Source organism: Vanellus vanellus (assembly GCF_965231255.1).
Source record: "Vanellus vanellus genome assembly, chromosome: 4".
NCBI lineage: Eukaryota > Metazoa > Chordata > Aves > Charadriiformes > Charadriidae > Vanellus > Vanellus vanellus.
In genome coordinates this window covers 17,243,258-17,255,514 of record NC_138909.1, presented here as the reverse complement: position 1 = coordinate 17,255,514, position 12,257 = coordinate 17,243,258, and the positions used below count along the sequence as shown (strand labels likewise).

At 37.6% G+C, this 12,257-nt stretch overlaps 1 protein-coding gene across 3 annotated transcripts in view; it reads left to right on the top strand.

Annotated features, from left to right (window-relative positions):
• The window catches only part of LRBA (LPS responsive beige-like anchor protein), a gene marked incomplete at its 5' end in the record, with an annotated part of 425,426 nt that overhangs the window by 409,283 nt on the left and 3,886 nt on the right, over positions 1-12,257 (top strand). For all 3 annotated transcript variants that reach the window (XM_082482677.1, XM_082482676.1, XM_082482675.1), the window contains 2 exons: positions 4,251-4,352; positions 5,800-6,014. In XM_082482677.1, coding sequence (XP_082338803.1) covers positions 4,251-4,352; positions 5,800-6,014 — 317 coding nt within the window. The remainder of the gene's footprint in view (positions 1-4,250; positions 4,353-5,799; positions 6,015-12,257) is intronic.

Below are 12,257 nucleotides of genomic sequence, written 5' to 3'. Positions count from 1 at the left end.
TTAACCGATGTTTCATTTCATTCGGATTTTATATTGACATAAAATCTCATAATTAACGTGCCATTTAAAAGCGCCCTACAGCCTCTGCAATCATAGAATAATAATGTAGAAATGACTATTTGGCTGCCTGTGACTTATAATTAACTGTCTTCTCAGCATAAAACATAAAAAGGAGCATACTCAAATATTTTATGTTTTAATGTGTTGCATAATATCATCTCACCCAGAAATAGTAGGTAGTGTATCCCATATTTCGTTGTGAGAAGTTTTTCAGGCTATCTCTAGTTTGATTTCTTTTTAGGGAGAGATTTTTCTTTAAATGGGTTCCAATGTTTGGCTCAGCTCTTACAGCTGAATGCTGAAAATATAGAAAGTGGTCTTTTTAGGAATTTACTGATGGATTTAAAATGTCATGATCCTGTTTTGTTTTGTAACATCACTGAAGCTGAAAAAATAGCGGAGAAAGACCCAGCAACACAAACCAATTTCGTGTTATCTAGTAAGGCATATCTTCTTCTGGATGTCATTAAACTGGAAGAAAGTTTTGACTTTACTATAATCCCACTGTTCCTTTTTAAACGTAGTTTCCAAGCGCCTAGCATTTTTTCACTGAAATATCGCCATAAGCTGACATGATATCATGTGCTCTTCTTTTATCTTGTGAAGCTTGAATTTTATGATTTAAAATGTACTTTAGTCATTTCAGGAAGAGTGATATTTTATGCTATTTTCTATGGGAAAACAGCTTTGCAGAAATTATTTATTGGAATGTAGGAGAGTTCTTTTGAAACAATTTGAATGGTTACTGTAAAGGTAAAGTATTCTGTCCATTACTGGAAAATAACTTTACGTATGCCTCCTGTGACTTAAATAAATCATTGATGACGGTTGTTGCAATGTGAATGTGGCATTAAGATTCACAGCATTCAACTTCAAGTAGCAATCGAGCAATGGTATAGACTAAGGATATTATTATGTACTATGCTGAGAAAAGCACATCTGTAAAACTGTTGTGTCTTGGTTATTAGTGCTAGGATTTGAACTGTCTTTAATCTCATTTGACTTGTTCATCTTCCTTAAGGATCTCCATAAAGATGCACTGAGTATTCTTTTCTGTCCTTAGTTAGGGTTTGCATCAGTGGTCGTAAACCTGCTTAGCGGACAAAGACTCTTTTCCCTTTGAAGTCACTTCCCCAGCTTTTCAAAAGGTCTGCAAGCCGGTTCCCCTAAAACAATTTAGAAAAGTTTGAAGTGGTGCCCCTTAAACCAGCAACAAAATAAAATTTTCTCTTTGCGTTATTGAAAACCATGACAATCTTCTGAAGCAATAACAGTTTAAAAGCTTTTAAAGAAATCTGTTCTGCTCTATGACCAGCTTTTAAGTTGACCCCATTATTTGGAAAATCAGAGGCTTGGAAACCCCTAAATACTTGACATTCTTATCAAAGGACTCAGCCTGACTTTTCACAGGACTCCTCTTTTACAGTATTTATTCAAGTCCTAATTTCTTTAAAGACAGTATTCAAATTTCTTCTGTTTCTTTTTTGCATTAGAGCGTTTCTTTAGAGCAAATGTAGTTTAGTAAACAGCTGATATAATTTATGAAACACCGATCCCGCCGCCTGTAGATTTATGCTTTGTCTGAAGTCAAGTCCAAATTCTAAAAAGACTGCGAGTGTTACTTACACAATATTACTTTTCTGTGGACTGTGATAAATATATATACTCAGTTTCTACTTGTTTTAAGAATCTTATCTCCTACATTTTATGTATATGGTTGCTGACAGCCTAACGTCGGTAAAGCCTACAGTAGTATAGTTGCTGTAAGCAATAAGTTTACTATAAGGATTTTGTTTATCTGCCCCTCCTAATAGGTCATTCAGACATTGCTTCTTATAAGTCCTTCTACCTCCAACATCTTATATTTATTACCTCCACTACAACGTTGCACATTTAAAACTCTGATTTCAAAATTTTCATTAGCACATGTAGTATATATTAGATTAATTCCTTGCTGATCTATGCAAGTATGTGTTAAATGCAATTTCTGAAAGTAAAAGAAAGCAAAATAAAGCAATAAAACCAGACATCTAGATTTTTGCTAATGTAGGCAGCTCATTTAAAAGAAGACAAACTAACAAGAGTTTTAAATGCACAAAGCTGCCTCCTCTTTTATGGCTTGGGGACAACAGGGAGAAAGAATTGGGTCAACAAAATTAAATTGTTACTGAATAATAGGACTGTTATGGTTGCTGTTACATTTTCCCGTGAAACTGCAAATTTGTGGCTTGGCTCCACAATGTTCATTTACGAATCTTCTAAGGTGCCTGCCCCACGTTTACGTGAGGAAAGTTCAATAGAGCAGACTCGCTCTAAAAAGTTTTGTGAGCGTTTGTAGGATCAGCCACCTGAGAAGTACCTAGAGGTCGTTCAGTCTCTACCCTTATGCTTCTAATTTGTTGGGAGTTTTTCCTTCGCTTCTGAACTGTCTGCCGTACTTCCTGGGTTTGAGTGTGTTTTGCCAAACATTATAGGAAACAAAAGCAATAGCTTTTAATGATTATTTATTAAGAGATTAGGGACAATTCAGCAAGGTGCTCCAAAGCATTTTCAGCTTTAAAATGCCGATAACATACATGAATGTGTGTGTGTGTGTGTGTGTATGCACACATATATATTTAGTGTATATGTATGTATCTAAGAAGAAACAGAATTATTTACTTTTCAAGATTTTGTATTGTGGATATAAATGTTAGATTATAACATAACTTCAGAATAAATCAAATTTTGAAAGGTCAAAATCCCTGATTTGATACTTTGTCATAGATTATGACCTTTTCTAAAAAGTCATTTGGATGTGGCAGCTACGCAGACGCTCTGGGAGAGTGGGAAGAATGTCAGATATGAAGAGTAAGCTAAGCTTTTATTCATGCAAGCCCAGATCTACGCTGCTTTTCCACAGAAATCCCTCACTGTACACGTGCAGGGTCTGGGTAGCTGCTACCTGTTTTAATATAATAATATATTATTAATAAGACTCAGCACCAGTATTGCTAGTACTGTTAAGGCTCTACACAGACAAACTAATGACATTTTTCTGGTTTTCTCTTTTGAAAAGTTACAACCCCAAATGTAATTTGAATGATGCTACCTTAGTAACCAATGGAATCAGTTGGCCCTATTATTACCCTGTCTCTTTGCAAAACCATCTCCTGTTTTTGAAGTAAAAAATGTTCGATTTTACCACTGCTTTACTGCCTTGTTAGTATCTCACATATCATCATTGATTGTGAAGTGAAATTATTCTCTGCTGCTTAAAAACTCGTCTAATCCTTCTTTTGAAACTACACGGTACGGTTGCCTAAAGATACATTCTTTAGAGTTGAATTGGTTAGTAAAATACTACAAATGAACTAATTATAGGGTAATACAAAAATAACATTGTGGTTTCCATGAAATGGAAGAGGGTGATCCAGCAAATGACCTGTGAGTGAAGTTATAAAAATATTTAGAGCTTTATAGCATTTGCTTACCCTTTCTGTATCTTCACTTGGAGAATATTTTTTTTTTTCCTTTCAATGTCCCAGACGTACAATTTCTTTTTTTTTTTATGGTGCCCATATATGTTTGATTAAAAAGAGACTCTCAAAAACCCCCCAGTTTTATTGTTCTTGTTTTGATTTTGCAAACTCATCTGAAATCCATACTGATTATGGTCCAAGCTCCACGTCTTACAAGGAGCTAGACATCAGGCTGAGGTTTCAACACTGTTACTAGGTTAAAATAAAATCAGTCAATGGATGTTTTACTTCATCTTTGGGCACTGTAGGTGTCTCCTCTCAGTACCTGTCATAGTGACACTTGTGTTTCCATATGCTTGGTATAGGAAGAGGTAGCAGTTGACTTAGATCTCTTCCTCCACAACAACAACAACAAAAAAAAAATAGAGGGGGAGATGGAGGGACAGGGAAAAAGCAAATCTTTGTGCTCCAACTTCTATTTGTTTTTACTATACACCTGGCTTGTATTAATGCGTTAGTAAGCGCGCAGGCTGAAGTCCTATAGTATACTGCTGCTGCACTATGTAGATAGGAGTACAGAGCAACCATATGCAAACAGTAGCATAGAAGTGATTTGTAGGGAACGTGAACTCAAAGAGGAAGGAAACTGAAGACGCTTCAATGATTGAAAGCCGTGATTTTGGAAACAGATCGTAACCAAGGATTGCTTTTATTGTTTTTTCATTGAAGGTGATTTTGCAACTCCTCGAGCTATTTTGACAGGACATGACTATGAGATCACCTGTGCTACCATTTGTGCTGAACTTGGCCTGGTAATAAGTGGTTCCAAAGGTAAGGTAGCTGTTGTCATTTCTTTCTGTTTGTGAAGCTATAATCCTAATGCAAAGAGGAATATAGTCTCAGGTGGCAGAATTTATTAACTTTTTGATGGTTTTATTTCTAACCTTGTTATAGTTGCTATGGAATTTGAAACCTCTTTTTAAACATGTTAAAACTGAGGATTATTTAGACATTTACAAGAAGAGGCAACCAGTTTCCACATCAGTTTCAACATTGATTTCCCTATTGTAGCCTGCTGATTACTATTTCTTTTTGTTTGTTTATCCAGTGCGTAACTGCAGATAGCATACAGTTGAATACAGCTCTTGACTGCCAGGATGATGATGAATGTTTGTTATAGATAACTTCTCAGAAAGGGAAGCAAAAATTAGTCTCAGGAGAAAGAGAATGTGCTGTCTTGTTTGTTTGATGAAGGGTATATATAAACTACCAACTAAAACTTGTAGTAATTGTGTTCAGGCTCTTTGAGCTTAGCTACAAAGGCCGTAATATGCCCCATTTGTGTCCTCAAAGATCTGCTTTTGGCAGGCAAATTATAAAGAATGTTGTTGAATCCATGGCTATTGTTTATCGTTTTTCTACTTGCTGGTCCACACTTATTTTTGAATTGGAAATTGCTTAGAATTAGGATCTTTCTGCTTTAGTGTTTCCAAAGTACCTACTTCTTTACGGTGAGGGTGACAGAGCACTGGCACAGGCTGCCCAGGGAGGTTGTGGAGTCCCCTTCTCTGGAGATTTTCAAGACCCGCCTGGATGCAGTCCTGAGTAATGTGCTCTGGGCAATCCTGCTTTAGCAGGGGAGTTGGACTAGATGATCTCTGGAGGCCCCTTCCAACTCTGAAACTCCGTGATTCCATGATTCTTTGAGAGATTTTTTCAAAGTTGGGTGTACTCGCCATATGCACCCGTGTGTGTTTTTGTTTTGTGCATGTGAATGCTTGCGGCCTACATGCAAATCATGTATTTGTCCAAATGTATTAACAAAAAACCATATAGTGGATTAGGTATGGGTTAAAATCTTACTATGAGAATATAGGCTTTTAGAGTACCTACGTATGTAAATTCATTACGCTTACCTCTCTGTGTCTTCATATTTCGAAAATCTCATTTTAGGATTCAGTACATTTATTTTTGTGCTCTCAAAATTAACTACTACTGGTTTTAAAAGAAAATCCACAAAAGAAAATCTGTTAGGTCTCTAACTAGTTTTGATAGGTGCTCTAAAATACCTTAATGCAAAGCTTTTAAGGGATAAGCTGTTCATTTTACTCTATGTCACCCTTAAAGTCATAGGCTTCCCACTTAAACATGGTAAAATTCATTATAATGTATTATAATAGTGATTACCGAAGTAGAAGTCATTACTTATTATTTGATACATGATGTCTTTAAATGAGCATGTAAATCAGTAACTAGAGATTTTATTCTGTCTCATTAGAAGGACCATGTCTCATACATTCTATGAATGGAGATCTACTGAGGACATTAGAAGGTCCTGTAACATTAGAAGGTCCTGAAAACCACCTGAGACCAAAACTTATTCAAGCTTCAAGAGAAGGCCACTGTGTCATATATTATGAAAATGGCCTCTTCTGTGTATTCAGTGTGAATGGGAGACTTCAAGCCACGATGGAAACAGATGACAAGATAAAGGTGAGTGTACTCCAGTGTGTGCTGAGGACTGTTGGTTCCAGTATCAGGAAAAGCTAACAATGTTGGAGTTGTGTGGAGATCCTTTCTATAGCCAGGCCGTAGAAATATACGGTACTAGACCATAACAGCACCATTCTGAAAATACTGTAGTTAAGGGGACCGTGTACTCCTAATAGTACTCTTTTTAATTTTACAATATCTCTGTTCGTATAGTAAGGAATATCCTGCAGGCATTTCCTTGAACTGAAGAATACAAATATTACTAATTGCCGCCCAGGAGAAGCCGTGCTACTTTACTCTTGAGTTTGAAGGCAGGAGGTCGTTGGACTTGCTGGGTTGGATGTTGGTTTTCCCTTTTTTTGGCATTTCTGTCTACATTCCTTCATCTTAGCTTGAGAGAGCGTGTGTTGTGCTGAGCTTCAGGAAGTTTGTAGGCATATGTCTATATTTCAACTCTTTAGCCCCTTTGGCATTTGCTGAGCAGGCAGCTAGGTTCCACATCTTTAGCTGCAAGAGACATGGAGCAAGTCCAAAAAAACTATGCAGGAGGCATTTTAAGCTTATGGTTTTATGGAAATTATTTGATAATACAAAATGCAGGTTTTTTGACAGTTCCTATGAAATAGTACCTATGAAGCAGAGCAGAACCTGCCAGCTGTACTCCAGTGAAGCTGAAATGTCAAAAGAATACTTTCCTTGAATTAAAAATATTCCCACTTTTTCCTTGAATGAAAAAGAAAGGAACGGGAAAAAAAATGAACAAGCATTACCAAATCTGCTAGAAAGTTACAGACTGCCACAGAGACATGAAGCAAGATCACGTGGCTGGGTCAGCATTCAGGCTACCTGAATCATCTCTATGCCAGTAGTCGTGGTCCGAGAGGCACAGAGTCACAGAATGGTTGACATTGGTTGACATTGGAAGGGACCTCTGATGATCATCTGGTCCAGCCCCCCTGCTCAAGGAGGGCCATCTAGAGCCACTTGCCAAGGACCATGTCCAGATGGCTTTTGAATATCTCCAAGGATGGAGGTTTTACAGCCTCTCTGGACAACCTTTGCCAGTGCTCAGTCATCCTCACAGTAAAGAAGTATATAAAAACTGTTTAGCTATTTAACATCAGCCAGAGGAGACTTTTGCTGTGGTAACCATTTAGCAGTACTATACCTTCAAGCTGACACTGGTAATCTGAGGGAAGAGCCCAGCAACTCAGCTGCTGGTATTTCCAAGGTTCTCTTGAGTTGAAAACTCACAAAAGTTTTTCCTTTATTTGGATTAGATGTTTCAGGAAGAAAATGCCTCTTTGGCCTCATGTTCATTTTACAGACTTATTGAAATTCTTTCCGATGCTGTGCAAAATTGTGAGCATTTTTAAATTTGCACCTGTTCTCTTGGCTCTATTCACATTAATTCTTAAGATGGAAGAATGTGTCAATATATTTGAAAGAATTTTGATCGTCATTATTTCTATTTTGTGACTTAAATGGAACAGTGAACGCTCCATTACCACTGAAGTCTCCGGTGTAGTTCAGTATATTCCACTTAAAACCTTCTGAAACTCTGTCGTGTACTCTACTCTGTTAATCCAGCATGCCTATGTTTTCAAAACGTCAGATACGCTGGTTGTGGAATACGCAGAAATAACTCTCTGTGGAGGTCTCTTTTCCATAGTGCTGTCTGCGGGGGCGAGAGGGCATTCGATCTTTGGATGCTGTGGGAGATGCAGATTTGAGGCTGGGGAAAAAAAAGTAAGAACGTGTATATTTCTGTCCCAAGCCATTTTTCCAAAGTAATGTAGATTCTTGCTTCAATTTTTAATCTTTCTTCGATTCTCTGAAATTGCACCTTTGGCTGTCCTCGTACAAATGCTTTTGAGATTTTCAGCCTACCCATCATCCCAGTTCTTTCCATAAAGCAAGTACATACCACAGTGTTTTCTCTTTTTACCATAATAATGTTGATAATCTGTCACTTTCAGTTGTGATTATGTTGTCAGCTAGGCCAGCAAATCTGTAAAATATCTAGAAATCCCTTGCTGGCTAAAACAATTTCTGTAGTGTTTCAGTCAGTACCCACAGCTTTAGGAATGTTGCTAGAGGCGATGGAAGTTCCGCTCTCTGTGGGCCAGAATTACATATGTACAGGGGTTTGGGTTTTATTTTGTTTTGTTTTGTTTGCTTTCTCTCCCAGTGGTCCCAGTTGGGCTTTACGCTTAAACAACCTACAGCGTCTTTCCCAGTGCTTCTGCACTATATCATGTTAGAAGGCAAGTGGCAACTGCGTGATTAAAGTAGGGGCATTTAAAATTAATAGTACCTACCCAAGGGCTGTGCTGACAAACACTTTTCCTTGCTTTTTGCTCGAAGAGGATAGAAAAGGGAAGGAAAAGGCCGTAAGTGTTGAATCTGTAATGTAAAATTCTAATTTCTGTTTTCCTACGGTCATAAGTGTTGAATCTGCAATGTAACATCCTGGTTTCTATTTTCCTATGTCATAATGCACCAGTATTTCAGAACGTTACTGACAAACCTAGCAGTTTTCAATAGGGATGTTGGGAACACAATTATGATTTTCCTTTTTGTATTCTTGTGCTAGGAAACTGCTAGAAAAACTTCAGACACTCCGGGGAAATTCAAAGTCTAATCAATGCCTTCCACCTGTTTTTGTTTTAAATACTGTATTGCTCGGTGGAGCTTAGGCATATCGCAGTACATCTGCCATGTAATGTTTAGATATCTTAATGAATAACTTAACTCTAAATAGTCTGCTTGTTCTGAGAAGTTAAGTTATTTTACCCTAAACAAAGACTGTATGCTGTTTCACCCAGAGGAACCAATTTATTTTCCTTTCCTGAGTCTGTTTTGAAATGTGGAAGTGCCCACAAGACTCCTGCTGCTGTAAGCCAGGGCTGTCACAGCGTCAGCTCTGCCTTTTTACAAAGCACTGCCTTTCAAAAATCTGAGCTGTTAAAAGGGATTTGTGCAAAGTTTTGAGACTTTCCAAGGAAATACAAGTCAGAATGCAGCTTTTAGAACGTTGCCGAAATCGTGTGCTTGGGGGATTATTTGAGAGTCTGAAGCTCACGTTGTGAGAAAGATTAGTTGCAGAGTTGTTTCAGTTTCATACCTAGCAGAATCGTAGATAAACTACGCTGGGGAAAAGCAGAACAGTAAAATTGATTCATGTCGTCTTCTATACCAGTTGGTGTACTTGGGAGTAAAAGCATCCTTTGGTTTGTTAAATCTTGAAGGGCATGTCACGAATCTGAAATGTTGACAGGGTGACCTTTTTCTTCCATTCATTCCTCATTCATGTATATGTGTATATATATAGGCAAGTGGCTGAGAAATTTATTAATAAACAATAAAAATAAATAAATCAACATCTTGTCTTCATGACAAGCCAATGACTTAGTAAAATTGCATAGGTATTAGTAAGGGTTCAAAGCCTATACTTTATTTAATCAAAAGATCACAAAACCACTGCCTTTTTCAGGTAGTGGAAGAGTTAAAGATTAATGGCTTTAATTTGCCTTTTAATATAGCATTTCTTCAGTAAAAGCCTCAAGTATAAAATTCAAGTGAACCATGACCATAAGGTTAATGGATTTTCATCAGCTGAATTTTATAAGTGTAGCAAATAATTATTTGTCACGGTCTTCATTGCAATTTGAAAATACCCTTAGGAGACTGCCATTGCTATAGAGAAGAAAACCACCCCATATTGATTTTTGCTTCTAATGAATAATCTTTTTAATAATTGTGTGTGGTATGTTAGAGCTCATGCTCGTCTACTCAGTGCATGCAGGTTCTGGATAATTTTCACAGTCTTATCTCAGTTTGTTTTCTACCCCTTTCTTACTGAGTTACTATACCCTTGTAAGAGGGTCTCTAAATGAGTTTTCAGGCTCCTTGGGGCTGTGCTTTGGGAGGTGCTTGGCGTATTTTTGCAGGCTGGTGGAAACAATCACAGGAGCAATTTACCATTGGAACTTTTTTTTTTTGTGGGGAGAAGCTTCAGCTCAGAATAGTCAACTCTAACCTCGGTTAGTATTCAATTTTCTGTACTTAGGTATGGTCGGAAGAACCCTCCCCATTCCCTGCTTTATTGTGTCTAAATTTACATGTATGTGTTGTCATCTTAATTCAAAACACAGGTTTATCATCTGGGGTTTTTTTCAGTGCTGTAATATTTTGTTTACAGTATACATTTGTATTTCAATTACATTCATTTTAGAGTTATTGTGTAAAATAAAATTCTAGCAGTCCGATTCATTCTGATTACTTGGGAGTTGTTGCATTAAACAGTCAAAATTTATAATATAATATAGAAACCCCATATGAATGGAAGCGTTGCGCATCATATAATTCTTAAAGGATATATTTGGCGTCATAGTAATGGCATACAGCAATGCAAAAAATACAGATGTGCAATCTGTCTGACTTCAATTATTGCTGTTCACAAAGCAGTATCTTATGTACACTGTATATTTTGGTTTCTAGGCTTGTCAGCAGTCTGTATAAACACTTTAATGTTGCGTGAATGTAACATTTTTGTGTTTCAGTTTCTCTCATTTTTGTGGTGCATGCGCTATAAATTCCGTATACTAAAAAAACAACAACTTCCTTTTCCTGAAGAATATAAAATCACAGTATGTTACAAGTTTTGCATATTGAAAAACTGTAGAAGCAGAGCCTGCAACTGCCAAAATACTTGCAGCCTTCAGCAGACAGAGATATGTTTGCAAGATCCTGTCTTCAGTTCTTTCCTCTGTTCCCTAAATTTAAATCTTTGAGCTGGAATTTTGCTTGGAGACTATCATCTTGAGGCAATTTCCTTGCCTTCCAGTGACAACGTTTTAGTTAAAATGGATCAATCTATTTGTAGAACATGTGTGTTTGGAATTTAAAAGCCATTGCTCTGAATATCCTCCAGTCTTACATTGTTCTATTGAAAAGTTTTGCGCCTCCCTATCTTGGGTGAGGGAGCTGAAATTTATCACAAATTAGTCCCGGTGTGAAGGATGTGTATTTTGTTGAAAAGCTGCCCAAATTAAGCCAATTCACAAATCACAGGGTAAATGCGTTCAGTAGATAATACTTAGCATCTATATTCTGTACTGAACATCTGGAGCCCAGGGATGCCGCCTTTTCCCTTGCAACCAATCATCCCCTACAGTGAGGTGCACAAAAATGCCACGGCAAGAAACGTGATGAGGTGATCCTGGACAAGGCAGGGGAAGGACCGATGGGGAAGCAGAGGAGAAAGAAGAGCAGAATCAAGGATAGAACCAAGGACAGAATGAAAGGGGTGTTTGCAAGAGCGATAGGAACAGAGAAGTAGAGATGTGAATGCAGAAACTTGTCAGAGGTTGGGAGAAGATAAGAAGAGACAGAAAGGAGTGAAGGAAAAAAAGGAGTTGTAAGTAGGAGCAATAGAGTGAAGGATTAAGTATGATCAGAGTTTAATACTAGATAAATGTACTTCATAGTAGCAAAGTTCCTTATTTTCCTTTTGATAACAGCAAATCATCCAGCAAACAACTAGGAAAGTTGTTTCTCACCCTTCCATGTGCTCAAATGAAGAGGATGATCAGCTGCTGCTGTGCCAAGCATTGCCTACAAAAATAAAAGTAGAGAGCAGAGAAGGGAAAAAACAAAAGTCAAACTGGAGAGCAAAAGTCAGAAAGAGAGCCGAGAAGAGGCATCTGGAAACAGGAGAGCCTAGGAAAAGGTTTGGGCTTACAGGAGTATTAATAATGGTCCAAACTGTAGTTTTACGGGTCTTGATCTTGCTGGTAGCTCTTGCTGATGTCATTCCACATGACAGAGTTCATTCTATTTTGCACTGTAATGAACTTCTGCCAATTTTTAATTTATTCCCCCCCCCCCTCCCCTCCCCCCAGGCATCAGCAGGCTCAAAAACAGATTAAGAAAATTCATGGGCAGCATGTCCATAAATAGATACTAAAGGGAATGGACAGTGATAATCCTGATGCAGTGATTGTGAGTGATAGGAAGCACAAGGGGAAGGGACTGTAGAGTGACCAGCCTCACAGCATCTCCTGTTGGTGATACAACACTGGGCTAGACGGATCATGGTCTCTCTGACCCCATAAGGTATCACTTATTTTAATAAATTTCAAGTTCAGTTCTCTTAAACCACATTTTTGCTTATTTAAACTAGCAAAATCCCTCTTTAAGAAATATTTCTCATGCTTCCAGTCATCTTAATATCTGATA